The sequence below is a fragment of the Hylobates moloch genome, unplaced genomic scaffold, assembly GCF_009828535.3.
Source record: "Hylobates moloch isolate HMO894 unplaced genomic scaffold, HMol_V3 SCAFFOLD_8, whole genome shotgun sequence".
Classification (NCBI taxonomy): Eukaryota; Metazoa; Chordata; class Mammalia; order Primates; family Hylobatidae; genus Hylobates; species Hylobates moloch.
In genome coordinates, this window is record NW_026652283.1 from 42,080,951 (window position 1) to 42,100,686 (window position 19,736).

The window sequence follows — 19,736 nt, forward strand, 5'->3', positions numbered from 1 at the left end:
GAGTGGCTCTCTAAACGTAAGGCTCCAGGCACTAGAGCAAGTGAGGGATCCAGCGTAGGGAAGGGAGAACCGTCCTCCCCACCAGGTATGTCATACCTAAGAGCCTGCCCAAGGCTTGGCTTCAGCTGCCTCCTGCAGCTCGTATCCTCTCCCTTCCTGTTCTGTGCCCTGCACTCCAGGGGGCCCTTGGCGGCTACAGTAGCAGCATGGCCTTCTCTGGGGACTGAGATGCTGTAACTTGGGAATTGCCCAAGCACTGAGGGTGAAGCCACATCAGTGGCCCTCAGTCTAACCCCACCGTGCCCCTCCTGCGTCCCTGGATTGGGGTAGGGGGGCTGAGATGTCACTAGTGATAAATGTGTGTTGAGAGGAGGAGGGAGGAGGGAGGATGGGCTAGTGGAGGGTAGTGGGTAGAAGGAGGAGGGCAAGGATACGTCAGCATAGAGGGGACTTGGAGCTAAGTTTGTGATAAGGTGAGAGGGCCTAGGCTTCCGCACATGCTTGGACTTCAGGCTGGAGTCCCCGAGCCTCAGCCCCTTCCCCTCCTCTTCCTCCTTGAAGGCCTACAGAGCTATACGCTGGGAACCCCCAGGTAGTACAGATCAGATCTGAGCTAGTCTCTCCTGGCCTTTTTTCATCCAAGTCCATATCTGTTTTTCTGATGAACCTGGAAACCCCTGGAAGGCAAGAACAAGGTCTTCCAATCTTTCACTACCAGCTCCTACCCCAGGGCCAGCACACCGTGGGTGCTGAAACTCACAGAGGACCTTCCAAGTGGCAGACCCCGGCAAGACACTGGGTGTGCTATACTGGGATGAACAAGATACAGGTGAGTCCTTGCCACAGTTGTACAAAGGCTCAAAAGGGATTCACCCAAAGTTACACAGCAGGTCAGCACCCTGCCTCCATTCCTAGGTTCCTCCCACAGATGTTCCTCAAAACTGCCATGCCATCCTAATGCTCAGAATTCAGGTGCCCAGAGAAAGCGCCCCATCCTGCCCTCCCCCTCCAGAGCCTCTGTCCTTCCTGCCTGGGCAATGGAGGCCCAGCAACAACTGCCCCATCCACAAGAAGAGAAGCCCAACAACTCCTCTATCCTGGTTAACTCCAGGATAGAGTAACTCCAATATCCTGGTTTGTACCCAGCTTGGGAGCTTTTATTTACAGAAAGGCCTGGGTGGATCTGGGGAGAAAGGGGTAGGGAGTTATGTGAGAAACAGAAGGGAGATGATGTTTAAATACTGAGTTGGGAGGCAGGGAAGGAAGTCGTGGGGCTGGCTTAAGGGTATAGCCACCTCAGGGTAGTCACCCAGCAGCAGTCAGCTGGTAGGTCCAGAGAGTGAGATGGGATCAGGAACTGGCAGAGACCTCAGTCATTAGTCCTCGAGCTGAGGGGTGGAACTGTAGCTGGGCAGGGCCCAGGCCTCCCGGGGTGCCCACGTCCCACTGACCCGAGGACAAGATGGCCAGTGGAGAATGGTACAGATTAAGATGTTTGTTTTGGTAACGGCCGAATGATGCTCCCTGGAAGGAAAGCCGCCCCATTCCTTCAGCGCTTCGACTCCATTGACACCACTTGCCCTGTGTGTTGGCCTCATTTTTTCACCCATCAGTGCTCTACCTCCCCTTCCCCCATGTTTTAGAATTCCTTTTCCTCAGGACTCCTGGGTCCCAGACAGAAGGTCCTGGGGGAGATGGTTTCCTGGGTTGGGGATGGGTGCATGTCCACCCAGAGGGGACCTGGTCCTTCCCGCCAGGATGCCTGCCAGGCTCTGTCTGGGCCTGATGCTCAAGGCCCCTTGATGGATCCGGGCTCTGTAAGGCGGGCAGAGGCATAGGCCGAAGCTCCAAGGCAGGCTGCAGGTTCACAGAAGCCCGGCAGCCCCACGGGGCCTGGAAGGCCAGGTCGACCTGCCTCTCCTGGAGCCCCTGGGGACCCTCGATCTCCATCCTTGCCATTGATTGCCTGGCCAGGCCGGCCAGGGAGTCCTGTGAACAGGAGAAAGTCAAGACATTAGGGGCACCTCTTGTCTCAGGCCCAGAATTTTGAAGGTGGGGAAATTTTTCAGATGGAGAAAATGAGGCCACAGGAGAAGGGACTCTGCCCTAGAGGCAGAGATTCTGTGATTGTCCCCTACCCCCAGCTCCCAATCTGTTGAGTTTTGGGAGCGGACATCCCTTCCGTCACCTCTGTGAAGTGATGGTGGTGGATCCTGGGAAGTCCTGAGAGGCCCAGCTTCCAGAGCTGGAACCTCCCAGAGACTCCGGGGTGCTCCAAAGGGGTGCAGAAGCTGGGTATCAAGGACTGAGCTGGCTGAGCCTGAGGCCGCCATGGAGGAGATCCCGGTGTCCATGCATCATTAATTCCCAGGCTGAGGAACACACTGCAGCTGGGCAGGGCCAGTGGCTTACCTGGGATCCCTGGGGGCCCAGGCATCCCGGGGTGTCCCCGTCCCACTTCTCCTGGATCACCCTTCTCTCCACGTTTTCCTGTAGACGAAAAAGGGAATCTTCGTTTTTCAGAATTGGAAAATGCTTTTCCTCTATTTTTTGCTATGTTTCACACACAGAAATTCTTCCTGTTTTGTGCTAGTTTGTAATAGAGGAAAGTTGGAAATGATCATGCAGGGCTTGTTAAATAAAGGAAGGTGCAGACAAAGGATGGAAGATTATGTAACCAATACATTTTATCACAGGAAAGTAAGCATAACAATATCTAGCATTTATTGTGTCTCAAACAGTGAACTAAGACGAACTCTATGTAAACTAAGGATAGTCCTCACTGCCACACGATGAGGTTAGTACTTTCAGTGTCCCCATTTTACAGATGGTAAACCAAAGGCCCAGGGAAATTAGTAGGTAACTCGTCTGAAAGCCACGATGAGAAAGGGGAGTCTGGATTCACACCCGTGTATGGCCCCAGCCTGCCTGCTTTACTGCTCTGCTGGTCTGCCGTCCCACCTCTATTGACATGGAAAGATGCTTATGGGGTACCACTAAGCACATTCAAAAACAAACCCCAGAAACCCCGAGTGATAACATAGTACATTCATTGCCATCCATTTGCTACTGGGAAAGAGCCCAGGAGTGTCTCCTGGACCATGTGGCTGAGGAACCGGGGAAGGGTCTGTATGTCATCCTGGGAAGGGAATGGGGAAATGGCCGGCCTGGCCCCCATGCCCACCGCAGAGGAGCACTCACCCTTGGGTCCCGTGTTGCCGATCTGACCCACGGCTCCCACGATGCCAGGAACGCCCCGAGGGCCAGGGTGCCCATGGGGTCCCTGCTTGCCTGGGTACCCAGGGGGCCCAGGAGGTCCTGGGGGACCCATCATGCCCACCGCACCCAGGGCTTCCCGCTTGGCACTCACGGCGACCTCTGCCAGTTGCTCTGGAGGGAGGGAGAGGGAGGTCTATGAGATGGGTGTCAGCAGTAACACTAGGGGAGGCAGAGCATCCTGATGGGCCCTGGCCCCTAGGTTTGCAGACAGAAAAGCACCATGTTTAAGTTCTCCCTTCCGTGGGCTCTGTTTTGTGGAAGTCAAAGGCCCAGAGTGACTTATTCAAGGTCCCGAAGCCCTTCAGAGACTGGACTGGAAGGAGCCCCCAGGACTCCAGATTTTCAGACAAGTGAACAGGTGGAGGCTCCGGGAGGGGGTGAGGGGGCGGCGATGCCCTCGGACGGACTGTGGGGAGGGGTTGCTGCCCCTCACCTTGCAGCATCTTCAGCGCCACATCCACGATGTGCTGGTCAGTGGCATCCCGGCCCTGAAAGCAGAGGCCTTTCAGGAAGAAGCCCCTGGCTACAAGGGCCCACCGCTCCTGGCTGAGCATGAGGCCGCCATGGAGGCTCCTCCTGGCTGAGCATGAGGCCGCCATAGAGGAGACTCTGGTGTTCGGAGCCATTAATTCCCAAGCTGAGGAACAGACTGCACCTGGGCAGGGCCGAGGGCTTACCTGGGAAGGTCGCGGGGTCATCCCTCAGGCTGCACTCGCAGCCTTCCTGTCTGCTCTGGGGCTTGGAACCAGTCTCCGGGAAGTCGGTGAGTCTCTGGGAACCCCTAGCCTTTGGGGGGTAAGCTGCACCCCAGAACAGATCTACCTAGAAGAATCACCTCCTACCCCGGGGCCCAACTCACCGCCACGCCCTGTCTCCCGGGCTGTCCTGGCACGCCTCGGTTCCCGGCCAGTCCTCGAGGGCCCGGGGGACCAGGGTAGCCCTGAACCCCTGGGGCGCCCGCTTCCCCGCTGGGGCCAGGGTAGCCGGGTTCTCCACGTACTCCTTGCTGCGGGGGGATGGGGTGGGAGCAGAGCCGGGTGAGAAGGCGCCCGGTGGGGTGGGTGAGAATTGGGGGTAGGGGTCGAGGAAGGGGGTGGGGCCGGGAGAAGGGAGGGGCCGGGAGAGTGGAGGTCCCAGGGCTGCCCAGGAAAGTCGGAGAACGCCGGGAGGGGAGGACTCACCTGTCCCTTGGGCCCAGGCTCGCCGGACTCGCCCTGCAGGCACAAGGAGCCGCGGTCACGAAGCCGTGGGGGCCCCAGGGCCAGCCGCTGCTCCCCGCCCTTCCCCAGGCCGCGCGCTCACCTTCTCGCCTTTCTCTCCGGGGAGGCCGGCCACTCCCCGGTCACCCTGCAGAGAGAACCACGGGTCAGACGCGCGGTGGCGGCGGGGACGCGGAGCAGGATTGGGGGTGGCTGGGAACAGGGGTGCTGGGACTCACCACTCCGCCTCGAGGCCCGGTCTTCCCTGGGGAGCCCTGGAGAAAGCGGGGAGTGAGGGGTTTGGCGAGTTCCCCCCTCCACGGGGTCCCCCATCTAACTTTCGGCCACACCCCTCTTTCCAACTCCGCCTCGCCGACCAGACCAGAACCCTGCCACCCGCAGGTTTGGAGGCTCCGGAAAGATCTGAGTCCTGCCGGCCCCACTCCCCCTGTTTTAGGGCCCCTTTCCCAGCTGTTTCCCAGCCCCATCTGGCACCTTGTCTCCTTTGACGCCTGGCAAGCCTTGGGGCCCTGGAATTCCAGGGGGGCCCTGCTCTCCCTTAGGGCCCTGAGGAGTAAAGAAACCAAAGGAATAAATGGAATGAGGGGCCTGGATATGACGCCCTGCCCACCTCAGCTGGCCTGCACTCACCTGCCTTCCCTGAGGGCCTGGCTGCCCCACTGGACCCCTCTCGCCTTGGTCACCCTGAAATGGAAAGAGAAGGTCATACCCTCAGCAGCTCTCAGCAGGGGTGGCCTCCCGCACCCAGGCCTGGCACCGCATGGCCAGCGTGCCCTCCATTCCTGCTGTCACTGGCAGGGGGTCCTGTGCTCCACTTGGCAGACCGGCAAAGCAAACCCGGGCCCTGCCTGGGGAGGCATCTCACAGGCTGGGCTGCACGGAGCAGGTGCTGTATCCAGCAGTGCCAGCTGCTGCAGAGGCCCCCGGGGAGGGGCCACTGTGCCAGGCACTTACCTTCTGTCCCATGATGCCCTGGGGACCAATTTCTCCTTGAGGCCCTGGCTCTCCCTGGAGGAAGGAGAAATTGGGGCTAAGCGTTTGACCTGGTGGAACCCACCCTTCCACACCTGGCCAGCCCCTCCCTACCCTTGGGTCTCAGCTAATTTGCTTCATCAGGGAAGGTTTCCCAGACCGCCTGCTCCATGCTTTTGGGTCCCTGTAGTTTTCCTTCAAAGGACCCAACACAATTTGAATTACTTACCATGTGATCATTTATTTATTTATTTATTTATTTTGAGACGGAGTCTCGCTCTGTTGCCCAGACTGGAGTGCAGTGGCGCGATCTCAGCTCACTGCAAGCTCTGCCTCCCGGGTTCACGCCATTCTCCTGCCTCAGCCTCCCAAGTAGCTGGGACTACGGGCTCCTGCCACCACCCCTGGCTAATTTTTTGTATTTTTAGTAGAGATGGGGTTTCACCGCAGTCCGGATCTCCTGACCTCGTGATCCGCCCACCTCGGCCTCCCAAAGTGCTGGGATTACAGGCATGGGAGCCACCGCACCAGGCATGATCATTTATTTCATGTCTATTTCTTCCATTAAACTATACCCTCCATGTGAGAAGGAGACTCATAGTTGCAAGTGTTTAGTGAATGTTTATTTAATGAATAAATGAATGAACAACTCTGCCTGCTGGATTCCCAGCCCGTCAACTTGGCCATCTAGGAAGGTCATACTCCAGAACAGAGCCAGTCCCCACCCTCCCTGCAATGTACATAGGGAAACGGGCCCAGGGAGGAGAAAGAGCTTCCCTGGGTCATTGGGTCAGGGCAGAGCCAGACTAACTCAGAGCTCTCCCTATGTTAGGGCTCCACCCCACCGCCTCACCCTAAAGCAGGAACCCTTGTGTCAGTGGAGGGGGCATTTACCTCTTTCCCAGGGGGACCAGAGAATCCAGGAAGGCCCTGCGGGCCCGGCTCACCCTGCAGGAAAACAGTTCTCAGGTCAGTCTGGATGGCCCAGTCAGGCCCTTGGCCTCAGAGAAACCCAACGAAGCCTAAACAGAGCCTGGAACCAAATGAGTTGGGGAGGGAGAGAGGGTATTCTTGGTTCAGTCCTCTTGGCTCCTGATTTTTCTGTTTGTTTCTCCTCTGGATTTAAAGCCATGCCATCCTATCTGCACTGAGGCAGGCTGAGGAGTGCATGATAGGTGGGAGGTGGCAGGAGGGAGGTGGTTAGGCCCAAGGGGCTTATGTTCTGGCTGAGCCTCTGAGACTTGGCTGAGGCCTGGGCCTTGCTGTCTTCCTGGCCCCAGACTTCCTTGCTCAATTCTGTCCCCAGCTTGGGATCGCCTCACCTGGTCTCCAGGGCCTCCTTTTGTCCCAGGCTGGCCTGGCACACCCTGCAGAAAGAAGTTGAAGTCAGTTTCTGCCCTGGCATGGGGGAGCCCCATGCACCTGCTGCTTTGCCTCCCATCCCCAATCCAGATTTCCCCCACCTGTGGGAGCTGAACAACAGAAGGCCCAGCCACCACATCATGAACTTAACTGTACTTTCCCACAGTGGTGGCAGAGGAGTGGGGCACAGAGAATGGCCTGTCTTCCAAGACCTAGGGTCTATGGGGAAAAGAGGAGTATGTGCTCTCAGGTGCCTGAGCCCATGTGGGTGCATGCAGGAACACAAGTCTGCATGTGTGCACAGAAACAGGTTTGGCCACTCCGTACCCCCACAGGGAGGGAGGGCAGGCTCCCATGGACTGGACTCCAGGAGGTATGGAATGGAGATGGCCCTGAACGATGAGAAGGCACAAAGAGACCAGAAAGTGCATTTCAAACAGAGGGACCAGCAAAGGCCTAAAGGTGTGGAGGCAGAAAAGCCAAGTCCTGTTGAGAAGGGAAATGACAGAGAGGGGCCATTGCTGATATGGCAGGAGGGGCAGGTTGGGGCCGGATTATGGTGGTCATTGAATGGTAAGATGAGCCACGAGGACAAAGATTGCATCTGTCCTGTTTATAATTGTTTACCTGCCACTTAGTATACCTCAGATACTCAATAACTTTTTTTTTTTTTTTTTTGAGACGGAGTCTTGCTCTGTTACCCAGGCTGGAGTGCAATGGTGTAATCTTAGCTCAGTGCAACCTCCGCCTCCTAGGCTCAAGCAATTCTCCTGCCTCAGCCTCCTGAGTAGCTGAGATTACTGGCATGAGCCGCCACGCCCAGTTAATTTTTGTATTTTTAGTAGAGATGGGGTGTCACCACATTGGCCAGGCTGGTTTTGAACTCTCGATCTCAAGTGATCCACCCGCCTGAGCCTCCTGAAGTGCTGGGATTATAGGCATGAGCCACTGCACCTGACCTCAATAACTACTTATTGAAGGACTGGACTGAATGACTTTTTCCTGGAGGCGGTGGGGAGCCATGGAAGGTGCTATAGTGCGGAAATTGTCAGATCCCATTTAGCCAACATGGAGGACTGAAATGGCCAAAGAGAAGGCTAGAGTAATTGTCCAAGTGATGAAGGCTTCGCCAGGCCAGGGGCCTCAGAGTTGGTCATGAGGCTGGAGGCGGTGATTGAGCAAGAGCCGCGGGTGTGTGTGGATTCTAACCTCATCAGCCACTAGCCCCTGGCCAGCCCCTGTGGCTCCACCTGACACTTACCGCTAGGCCCTGGTGGCCTGGACTTCCTGGCCGTCCCGCCTGTCCTGCACTGCCCTGGGATAGACAGATAACCAGAGATACAAATTAAAGCTCCAGCCAGAGGGCCATGGCTTCTACCCAGATGCAGGTAGGGAAATTGAGATCCAGAGGTAAGAAAGGGCATGTCCATGACAGACCTGAGGACCCCAGGCTCTTGGTGTCTAGAATCCAGGACTCAAGGCCCTGCCCCTGCCCCAGTCCCATCAGCAGCCCCACTCCTACCTTCATGCCAGGCGTGCCTGGGGTCCCGTCCTTGCCGTTGATGCCTGGGGGGCCCTACTCAGGAGGAAAGTTCAAGGGAGAGTGACAATGCGGAGATGTCTGGGGTCCGGCCACCCACCCCTGTTCCTCTGTGACAGCTGCAGTGTGCAGGCAGGGAGTGGCTCTGTTCATCCCGAGAAGCCCCACCAGCCAATTGGGGGAGGGGAGCTGAAGTGGGAAGGGGATGAGGGTCACAGAACACAGTCCTTCCCTAGTGTGGAGGGTGGTGTCCCCGACTGCTGCAAGCTCCCCATGACCTCCTCTATGTCATCACCCCTGTTTATAGGTGAAGAAACTGAGGCACAGAAAGGGAGGCATTTCCTGAGGTTACAGAGCCAGCCCGCCAGTTGCAGAGTTCAGACTAGCATCCCAGGCTTCTCTTCTGGGGATTTGGACAAAGCGACTGGGCCCTGGCCTCTGTCCTGGTGGGCCTAGGCCTCTGGCACCTACCGTTGCTCCTTTCGGGCCTGTGATCCCCTGGGGTCCACGAATACCTGGGCTGCCCTGCAAAGCGGAGAGAGATCAGGTCACCTTCAGGATGTCGGGCCCCTGTCTGGCTGTGCAGAGAGGGGAACCACTGAGAACAGTGGCCTCTGGGTCCCAGAGTTCCTCTGGCACAGGCCACACCGTGCAGGGGCTGGAGGAGAGAGCCTTGGTAGTACCCTTCCTGCCCTGGCACCAGCAGGAGGGAGGAGAAGTCAGTGCCAGGAGGCCAGGCTGGGCCGAGCCGGTGCAGGGGTGGGAGCCAGCATCCACTGAGACCTTGGCCAAGGCCCCACACTCCACTCAGCCAAAGGAACACAACAACCGAATGCAGTGTGTGGATGCTACGTGAGCCCCGATTTGAACAAGAACCAGGAAAAGACATTTTTGAGATAATTGGGAAAAACTGAACAGAGACTGGCCATTAGATGATGTTAGGGAGTCCTTGTTTATCTTCTCAGTTGTGATAATGTGATTATGTGAGAAGGAGTACTTATTGTTTAGAGATATGTACAAAAGAATCTAGGGCTGAGATGATAGGATGTTAGGATTTACTTGAAAACATCAGAGCAAAGCAATAACACAAGCAAAGGAAGGAGGGGGCTGGGGGATAGAGGACACAAGAATGACAAAATGTTAATAACTGAATTGGAACCTGTGATAGGTACATGGAGATTCTTTATATCACTCTCACTGGTTTTCTGTATAGTTAAAAAATTGCATTAAAAAACTAGGTATGGCTGGGCGTGTTGACTCACGCCTGTAATCCCAGCACTTTGGGAGGCCGAGGCAGGTGGATCACTTGAGGTCAGGAGTTCGAGACCAGCCTGACTAACATGGTGAAACCCTGTCTCTACTAAAAATACAAAATTAGCTGAGCATGGTGGCGCATGCCTGTAATCCCAGCCACTTGGAAGGCTGAGGCAAGAGAATCTCTTCAACCAGGGAGGCGGAGGTTGCAGTGAGCCGAGATCGCACCATTGCACTCCATCCAGCCTGGGCAACAAGAACAAAACTCCATCTCAAAAACAAAACAAAACAAAACAAAACAAAACAAAACAAAACAAAACAACTGGGTGATCTCTGCTGTCTAATAGAAAAATAACAGTATAAGAATTTTTTAAATTTTAAAAAGAAAAGAAAATAATAATTTAAAAAACTAAATAATAATAACAGTTGACTGTGTTTTCTGCTCCATTTTTCTGTAAACTTAAAACTGCTTCCCCCAACAGGTCTATTAATTAGAAAAAAAAGAAAAAGAGTTAAGAGAACTGGGATCCAGACCAAATCCCATTAGCCCCATGGCTGATTTGCTGGAATCTCATTGTCTGGCCCCAGTGACCACGGGACTGGATCCCAGGGCTTCTCCTAAAGTCTGAATTTGGGCTGACTGGGCTCTTGGCACAGATGGTCCTCCCCAGCAGGTCACCCACTTGTGCAGACACACACACTCTCACACTCACTCACACACACACACTCACACTCACACACACACTCACTCACACACACACACACTCAGAGATATCCTCACACACACTCACATACACACACTACACACACTCACAGCCTCACACATACACACTCTACACACTTATATACACACAGTCTACACTCACATACACACACACACATACTACACATTCACATTCACACACACTACACATTCACACTCACACACACACACTCACACACTCTCACACACAGCCTTAGGGGGAGCTTTGTCCTGCCCAGTACTCCCCAGGGGCCCTGACTGAACAACGGGTGCCTGAGGACTCACCACATCACCCTTCTCCCCAGCTCGGCCTGGCGGTCCCCTAGGACCTTCCTCACCCTGGCAAGAAAGACAAGCAGGAATCCAGGTCACACAGGCTCAGGGGGAGCCATGGGCCCTCTGTGGCTGTAGCTGTAGGAGCTCCAGCCTCAGGGGTAGGGGAGCAAAAGCAGGCTTACCGGTGGCCCAGTGGCACCGACGGCGCCCACCATGCCTTTATATCCATGAGGGCCCTGGGGAGAGGAAAGGGTTGCAGGTCAGTCCTGGCTGAACTCCAGGGGTCAGAAGGCAGCTCCTGAAAGCTCTTGTAGAACACCCCAAGATTCACTTACCGTCTCTCCCTTGGGCCCTGCCATGCCCGGGTAGCCCCTGATGCCCTGGGGACCCTGTTGAGACAGAAAAACGACAGCAGTGGCAATTGCAAGGCCCACTTCATGATACCTTGTCTGATGCCCACCTTCAATCTTACAGTGCCCTTTTGAGGTAGGCAGCAGAGTCTCTGTCTCGTGGATGGGACATTGAGGTTCAGAGATGAGGAGGGACTCACTGCATTACTCAAAGGGACAATGGCAGACCTGGACCTCGGCCTGGGCTTCTTGCTGACAGCTCTGGTTCCTGTCCCTCATTCCTGACAGTTTCAGCCTCCCTCTCCCCATCCAGAGATGCTCCCAGCTAGACACAGGTGTCTCTTTTACAAGCTAGAGGCCTGAGCAGGGGAATGACTCTATTAAGGGCTCCTGGGGTGAGGGAGAAGAGGGCCACTGAGGCAAGGTGTTCCTTACCGGTGGTCCAGGGATGCCTTGCTCTCCAGAGGCACCCACATCTCCCTTGGGACCCTAAAGGGCAGGGATGAGCTGTAAGACGGGCAGGCAGATGGAAAGACACATATACAGACAAGCAAAGATACCACCTCTTTCCCCCAGCACAAGCAGACAGGAAGGACTCCTACAAACCCTAGAGTCCCGTGTTACAGATAGAGAAAGGCCAAGCAAGGAGACATGACCAGAGACATGCCGACCTGGAGCACAGGCCTCCAGCCCCCAGCTCAAGGCTCTGTCCCCAGAACCCACAGGGGAAGGGGAAAGGGAAGGGATGAAGAAGGGGACAGAGCCCTGTAGGACCACCTCCAGGTATCCCTGACCCACAGCCCTCAGCCCTTGCACTCACCGGCTTCCCCTGGCGGCCAGGATCACCCAGAACCCCGCGTTTGCCCGCATGCCCCTGAAGGGAAGGAGAGAGCTCAATACGAGGTCCCCTCCTGTCTACCTGCACCACCCTCCCAAGATTCAGGTCAGGAGCTCTCACCTTCACTCCCTGCAGACCTGGGGGACCTTTCATCCCAGCTGGACAGTTGGTTGGACACTGGAAAAAGAAAATCCCACAGGGCCCTGTGATCAGCTGGGCAGTGCGCCCCCATCTCTCCAACTCCCGTGCTCTCCTCCGCCTCACCTGGTGGAACCCCTGCACTGCAGCCCCTCCCCATCTCTCCCGACACCCTCATCTCCGGGGCCCCGCCTCCCCCATCTCCGTGGCCCCGCCTCCCTGCATTAGCCCCGCCCCAGACCTCGCCTCTCACCAGGAAATCCGCACTGCCTTCCAGACCCTGGATGGTTCCTGGGCGACCCTGAGACATGAAGATGGAGCTTGGCCTGACCCTTTCCCGCCGCAGGCTTGCTCAAAGACCCTTCTCCTTCCCCTGCACTTTGCCATGTCGGGGGTCTGGGGACACTTACAGGTTTCCCAGGGGGTCCTGGGGGCCCCAATGGTCCATCTGGTCCAGGGTCCCCCTGGAAGCAAAAGAAGCCCAAATCATACCCCTGACCAGCCCCTACCAGCTTACCCCAGTGCCCTCCTCCAGGTCCTGCCGCTGCCCTCTCCACCCTGTCTTCCCGGTCACTTCGTGAGATCCACCATCTTGGGAGATCAAGGCCTGATTGACAGGGGATGGGGCCAGCCCTTGGCATCCCTAAAAGACCTAGTGCCGGATGGGCTCATAGGAGGGGCTTCTGCCCCAGACCTGGAGGAGTTTCCCAGTGGCCAGGAGCAGGCCCAGGAACTTCCAGAAAGACCACCCAGCTTGCCAGCTTGGAGATAGAAGGCAGGAGGCAGTGAACAGAGAGTGGCTGGGGCTCACCTTGGGGCCTCGGATTCCAATCTCACCAGGGAGGCCGACAGGTCCAGGCGGCCCCTGGGGAGCAGAGAGTTGATGGTCAGGATGCCTCAGAGGGTCAGATACCCTGGGCATGAAGGTAGAGACAGGCACCCAAAGCCCGTTTCTCCACTTTTACTTTTTTTTTTTTTTTTTTTTTGCCAACCCCAGAGAGACTGACAGACTGAGGCTTTAAGGACCAGAGAATTGCAGAGCCAGTGGACAGGCCCAGAGTGGGCTGGCCCTGGGTCTCTGGCAGGTCCACTTATTGCTGACACTATCACAGCAAGCTGGCTCCTCCCCATGGTAGCCATTCCCTCAAAGCCTTTCTGTTGTCCCCTCCTTCCCTGGGAGTTCTGGGGACCCTGCCCCATCCCTGAGGACTTACAGGAGGTCCAGCAAAACCAGGGCCCTGGAACAGAAAGAAAGAAAATTGGCTTCATGGCTCCCTCTGCAGGTCCCCTCTCCCCCAAGAGTCCCTCGAAGCCCTTGCAGGTTGTACTCACTGGAAGGCCAGGAGGACCAGGAAGACCGGGCTGGCCCTGCAGGAGCAACAAGAAAGGCTCAGAGACTGGGGTTTCCCCGGCTCCTACTTCCTCTCTACAGCCACTCCCAAACGCTGGCCCTAGATTGCCCATGTGAGGCCCCAGCAGGCCCCTTACCTTGACTCCAGGGATCCCCATGGGGCCAGGCTCCCCCTTGGCTCCAGTTAAACCCTGGGGAAGAACGAAAATGTAGGATCAATGAGGGCCAAACTGCTCCCTGACCCACAGAGCAGGGCAGGTTCAAGGGTCCCTCCTGGGTGGGCCGAGGCTCCCTTTCGCCATACCTCATGGAGGCCTAGGAACCCCGACACCTTTCTTTCCTTCTCCCCAGTTCCCATAGTAACCCTAGGAGGCAGGCAGAACAATTCCCTTCTTTTGAAAGATGAGAAACCAAAGCCCAAATATTTGGCTTCATGCCAGGCCCAGGCTTCATGCCTCCGGGTTCAGGAGTCTGGAAGACCTAGCCATAGGTCAAGATTGGTCATTTGCTTGATGTCCTGCCTTGGCAACTTTTTCATTTTCTTTTCTTTCCTTTCTCTTTTCTTTTTCTTTCTTTCTTTTTTTTTTTAATTGAGACATAGTCTCACTCTGTTGCTCAGGCTGGAGTGCAGTGGTGCAATCTCAGCTCACTGCAACCCCCGCTTCCTGGGTTCAAATGATTCTTGTGCCTCAGCCTCCCAAGTAGCTAGGACCACAGGCACGTGCCACCATGCTTGGGTAATTTTTGTATTTTTAGTAGAGACGGGGTTTCGCCATGTTGACCAGGCTGGTCTTGAACTCCTGACCTCAAGTAATCTGCCCACCTTGGCCTCCCAAAGTGCTGGGATTACAGGCATGAGCCACCATGCCTGGCCATTGGCAACTTTTTCTGAGCCTTAGTTTCTCCTCTGGGTGCCTCTCTGGGTGGATGTGAGAACCGACGCAATGCAGAAGGCAATATGCCTTGTAATCGTTGCAGGGTGTGGAGGAGTTTGAAGGGGCCCTGGTGACTGTCCCAGCCCTGGTCACACCTCATGAGATAGCAGGGCAGAGGCAAGTCATGGGGGTTTCTCCTTTCTCTCATCTTTCAGTGACTGACCCAGTGTAACCCCCACCAGATGTTGTCCTCATGCCCCTGGGGCTGGCTGTGTTCAAGAGCCTGTGACCTTGCGGGCCCCCTGGGAGGTCTGTGGTATCAGCTAAATGATGTTTCTCTCCTGAGTCACGACTCTGTGAGAGTCGTGGGGCTGTGGGCAGGGGTTGGGAGAAGAGCGGAGAAAAGGACAGGGCACACAAGGACAGCCCCACCCAACATATTCAGCCTGATCCTTGGAGGCCAGAAATGTGAGACTAAGTCCTGACTGCTGCGGGGGAGCAGGAGGAGCCTGCACCTCCCAGAAAGCAGACCCTCTCTCTGGACCCCGGTTGCCTGCAAATCAATGCCCCTGGGTGGGTGTGAGGTTCCAGGAAGGTCACAAGTTATATCAAGGTGAGGGGGGCTCACAGCTGGAGAATCTCCATCCTGCTGCCCATCTCTGAACAGATCAGTGAAGATGCCAGAGCCAGGCCCTGGAGGTCAATTGGCGGAGCCCTACCCTACCCCACCCCACACGCAGCTACTCACATCAATCCCGGGCTTCCCATCTGGCCCATCTGGCCCGGCTTTGCCAGGCTCACCCTTGGGTCCCTTGAAAACAGAGATGGAACAAACATGAGCCAGAGGAGGGCAAGAGCAGGAAGGGTCAAAGGCCAAAGAGGATAAAGCACTCACCGGAGGGCCAGCTTTTCCAGGGGGCCCCTTGTCACCCTGCAAGATACAAGTTGGTGAGACAGCATACTACGGCTCATGCTACCCCAAGTGGGCACACACAGGCCCTGGCAGGCCACTGCCAAAGGCTCTCCTTCTCACTCTCCTCTCTTCTGTCCAGGTCCCCTAAGCCTTGCAATCTTTAGGAAAAGAGCCCCCTTTTCCTCAAAAATAAAAACCAAAAACAAATCATAGGAGCATGAGAATAACCCTGGCCGGGCTGGAGAGGGTGACAGCAACATGCAAGAAGGTACAGACATGCTGATGTCATGAGATGCCAGCTGTGAGACCCACTACCAGGGCTGGGGGCTCCAAGCTGATGCCTCTTGGATTTGGGCACGTGTGGGAGGAAGGTTGGGGCTTCTGGAGAAACGTGAAGGGGGACGAGCGAGGTGGGCAGCAGCTCTGTTCCAGACTGTAGGGCAGGAGAACGGGAAGCTGAGCCAGTGGCAAGGACCAAGGGGGACTGTAAGGGGGAAATTCAGTGTTCCCAAGGAGGGAAGGACCTCCTTCCAGTGACAAAGGACACTTGGTGGTGGGCAGGCAGGGCCGGTGGAGTCCGATTCAGCCCCAGAGAGGCCTCCAGGCATTTCAGAGCTCTCAGCAGCCAGGGCCTGGCCGGGGGCCCAGCATCCTGTGTTTGGGGGGTGGGGGCACCAGGTTGAATAGAAGTCTGTCCAGACTGGTAAACATCAAGTGGCCCTCCCGCGGGAGCTTTCAGAATGAGGTATTTAACCCTCACCCTGCAGGGAGTAAGCCCAGCTGATTCTAAATCGGGGAGAGAAAACCGAAGGGAAGAGACAGGAGTCTGGCCCAAGCTGGTCGGTGGTCTGGCCAAGGCTCCCAAGCGACCCTGAAGAAGCGTCCAGATGTGCCAGAGGCAGGGTGAGGGGTTGAGGCGCCACCTACCCCACAAGGAGGGGAAAGGAGAGGAGGGGGGTGAGGCCTCGCCGTGAGTTGCAGCCGGCGGACTGAACAGCAGCTCCTTGTCCGTCGGCGGCTATAGCCGGCTCCGCATGTCAGGGCTGGTTTGAGGTTTTTGCAGAACAAAAGGCGTCCTTGTGGTGCGGGCCGGCGCCGCCTACTGGCGACGAGGGGCACTACATCTCCGGGCACCCCAGTCCCCACCCCCACCACAGAGCTCACAAAGTTCTCCTTTGTCTGCCGCCTCCCTCCCGCCCTGGTCCCAGGTTAGAGACTTACGTCGATACCGTCGGATCCAGGCACTCCCGGCGGTCCCGGCGGTCCCGGGGGCCCCGGGGGGCCCCGCTCTCCCGGTGGACCGCTCTGAAAAACACACACGGGGTGGGGCAGTCCTCAGACAGTGCAGGAAGCTGGGCGTCCCCGGGGCTGCAAGCGACCCTGGGAGCGGGGTCCTGGGGGCGCACCTCCTCCGCGAACTCCCACGTATTGAGAACCTTCTGCATAGCAGGCACTGTGTGCCATTACATGCATTCATTATCTTACAGAGTACTCAGAACCGGGAGGTGGGCGCTATTACAGGCCCCAGTTTGCAGTCGCAGAAACTGGCTCAGAACATGAAGGGTCCATGGTCACTGAGAGTGGGCGGCGGCGCCAGGACTCCGCCCTGGATCTGCCCGACTCCTTCCACTGTGCCAGGTTGCCCTTGCGCGGTCGCGGTGGGGAATAGATGGAGACGTGGACAGCTCAAATAAATCACAGATGGAATGTAAGGTTGTGCCTAGCAGGCTGCCGGCCCTCAGTGAGCGGTGGGTCGAGTTATTGTTCTTACGTGAAGGACAGGCACAGACAGCGCCTCCTCCTCTCCCCATGGTGCAGGAAAACCCGACGGGAAAGTGGGGGAGGCTCAGAGAAAGGAGGTGTAGGGAGGTGAAGCGGGTACTATCTTCCCACTCGGAGCGCCCCTTCGGCAGCACAGCTGCCAGGTAAGTCCTGACTGCTGCAGAGGAGCAGGAGGAGCCTGCACCTCCCAGAAAGCAGACCCTCTCTCTGGACCCCGTTCGCGTGCAATTCAGTGCCCCTTGGTGGGTGTGAGGTTTCAGGGAGGTCACAAGTCATATCAAGACGAAGGGAGCTCACAGCTGGAGATGCTCCATCCTGCTGCCCATCTCTAAACAATCAGAGATCTTAAAAGGCGGCCCTTTTAAGAGGCCAGCTCGGACTCAGGCAGGGGTCCCGGTGCCCAAGACCTCCCCAGGCCGCGAAGTGCCAGGCTGGCGCCCCGCAGGCGAGCTCGGAACCACACCCAGCACCCGACGGGGCCCCTTCTCTGCCCTACCCGAGCGCCCGCAGCTCCCGGCGGCCCTCGGAAGGGAGACGTGGGTTGGCGGGCAGGGCCAAGAGGCCGCCTCGGGGCGACAGCGGCGTCTGGTTGGAGCCGGCGCCCCCTGGGAGGCGGCGGGGGCGGAGGCTGCGCAGCGGGTGAATGAGCACCATTGTATGCCCCGCCACCTGGGCTCCCCGGGCTGCCAGGACAGGGCGCCAGCTCCTGCCCCACGCTGCCTGTCCTGGGCAGGGCCGCGCGTCTCGCGACGGGTCCCCTCTGACTCTCCGGCTCAGCCACCTCCATTCACAGTGCCGTGATGGGCACCATGTATGCACCCACCGAGGGAACCTGCCCGCGGCGCTGTCCTCAGGTGGCCTCTCGGGCTAGGGGTGTCAGTAGGCGAGGGACACAGGCAGATCTCCTCCATCCCGGACTCCAGACCCCGCACCCTGGACCCTGGCAGCGGAGGGGCTGCGAGACTTACGATCTGCGCCAGAGCGAGCACTAGCACCTGGAGGAGAACAAGGAGGCTGCGGGGGGAGGCAGCAGCGGCGGCCATGGCGGGCGGCGGGGTCACGGGGGACGGGTGCGGGTCTGCGCACCCACCGACGGCAGAGTCTCCCGGCGCTCCTCCGGCGCTGGCTGTTCGCGGGCGGGGTGGGCAGGGGCTCCTGAATATGCGGGGGGCGGGGCGGGGGCCGGCGTGAGCTGTCACCTGAGAGGACCGGCGGGGTTGCGGGGAGGGAGGCCGGCGCTAGGCATCCAGCTCCGCCCCGCTCGGTCCAGCCTCCTGCGCCCACCCTCTGTCCTCTGCCAGGGCTTCCCGGGCGCCTCGGCCTGGTAATCCGAGGGCGACCGGGGTGCGGGACGGAGATGATGGTCCAGTTTCTTTGTGAGAAGGCATAAGGCCGTCTGAGGTCCCCCTCGGGACCTTCAGGCCCCAGCACCTTCCCCCTGACGTACAGCCTGTGCCCCATCACTTACCCCACGTCCTCTCCAGGGCCCAGGCCGAGAGCGCCTCGGGCTCTGCAGATCTTGCTGCAGGCTCTCCCCAGCTCCTGCCCACCTTGCTCCCCTCTCCTCTGGCTCCTTCCTCTCCAAGCACAAACAAACAAGCCTTTTCCATATTAATATGCCACAGTCCTTCCTGGATCAGCCGTCTCATGAATACTCCATCGGCCTCTTCCAGCTCTTTAGTGGAGCTGTGTGCACCTCCCCCACCCCCCAACTTCCTCACCTCGCTTTCACCTCCCTACCTCTGTCCCAACAAGCAGATCTGTCTCCTGGAGGTCTCCAGCGAAGCCCACCCTTCTTCAATCCTCCAGGCAGGAAGCTGTTGGCATCTTCACCTGCCCTTGAAGTCTTCCCCATCCGAGCTCCTGCCATCCAGCTCCCCTTTTTCTATTGCCTTTAATTCTCTGCAGCTGCCTTAAGCACTGGTGTGTTTAGGATTGGGCCTTCTCACTCCATGTTCATAGAAACAACTACCACTTTATTCACCAGTTTCCAAACCCCACTGTCCAGCATAGCCTGACTCCAGAGAGCCTTCCCTTCCCTCCCACTCACTTAGTCAATATTGGTAAAATGCTTTGGAATCTGACTTTGTCACAATTGTAGATACGATCACAGGCACCTAAAACTCTATGAAGTCTCAGTTTCCTCATCTGTAAAATGGGGATACTAATAGTCCATATATATATATATATATATATATATATATTTTTTTTTTTTTAAGACAGAGTCTTAAAAAGCTCTGGAGTGCAGTGGCGCTATGTCAGCTCACTGCAACCTCGCCTCATGAGTTCAAGCGATTCCCCTGCCTCAGCCTCTCGAGTAGCTGGAATTACAGGCATGAGCCACAATGCCTGGCTAATTTTTATATTTTTAGTAGAGATGGGGTTTCTCCATGTTGGCCAAGCTGCTCTTGAACTCCTGACTTCAGGTGATCTGCCTGCCTCAGCCTCCCCAAGTGCTGGGATTACAGGCATCAGCCACCGTGCCCAGCAAATAGTCCTTATCTTAAAGGGTTTTTGTGGAGATTGAAATGAGATGACTCATGCGAGGCATTTAACCTTGAACCAGCACATAGTAGGTGCTTGATACATTTTAGCTTTCCTTATGATTTATGGATGACTGTTTTACTAGGCTGGCATCCAATGTGGGGAAGCTGGCCACAGGCAGATCAGCTAAAATGATGAACCTAGTTGAAGCTAGAAAAGTCCAACTCCACTGGGCAGGTTAGCAAAGGGCTCTGGATTTTGAAAGGTTGTCCTGGAGCTGAGTTTGGGAGAAAGAGCTTGAGAGAATGTAATTGCTCTGCCTAACAGAGTGAAGAAGAATTTGAAGTTTGTTGGAAGATG

At 56.8% G+C, this 19,736-nt stretch overlaps 1 protein-coding gene across 1 annotated transcript; it reads right to left on the reverse strand.

Moving 5' to 3' along the window:
• Positions 1-1,082: 1,082 nt before the first annotated feature.
• Positions 1,083-18,425, reverse strand: COL9A2 (collagen type IX alpha 2 chain). Its single transcript, XM_032160406.2, has 33 exons — positions 18,361-18,425; positions 17,861-18,047; positions 16,332-16,415; positions 15,093-15,128; positions 14,946-15,008; positions 13,460-13,513; positions 13,304-13,339; positions 13,186-13,209; positions 12,783-12,836; positions 12,382-12,435; positions 12,225-12,272; positions 11,954-12,010; positions 11,816-11,869; positions 11,431-11,484; positions 10,981-11,034; positions 10,828-10,881; positions 10,655-10,708; positions 8,845-8,898; positions 8,356-8,409; positions 8,095-8,148; positions 6,794-6,838; positions 6,366-6,419; positions 5,454-5,507; positions 5,130-5,183; positions 4,974-5,045; positions 4,718-4,753; positions 4,582-4,626; positions 4,461-4,493; positions 4,139-4,285; positions 3,713-3,767; positions 3,202-3,390; positions 2,413-2,490; positions 1,083-1,989 (listed from the first exon to the last, which is right to left on the reverse strand). The coding sequence occupies exons 2-33, from the start codon at positions 17,933-17,935 to the stop codon at positions 1,790-1,792; spliced, it is 2,079 nt and encodes a 692-aa protein (XP_032016297.1). The 5' UTR covers positions 17,936-18,047; positions 18,361-18,425; the 3' UTR covers positions 1,083-1,789.
• Between the last annotated feature and the right edge of the window lie 1,311 nt (positions 18,426-19,736).

Excerpts from the sequence above, each read along its gene's own strand:
- COL9A2 (XM_032160406.2), bottom strand. The coding sequence starts at position 17,935 with ATGGCCGCCGCTGCTGCCTCCCCCCGCAGCCTCCTTGTTCTCCTCCAG. Across the intron at positions 12,837-13,185 it reads CTGGTTTTGCTGGACCTCCT|GGGCCGCCTGGACCTGTCGG; the intron begins GTAAGTCCTCAG and ends TCTGCTCCCCAG. Across the intron at positions 4,627-4,717 it reads CCGGGCCTCGAGGCGGAGTG|GGTGACCGGGGAGTGGCCGG; the intron begins GTGAGTCCCAGC and ends TTCTCTCTGCAG.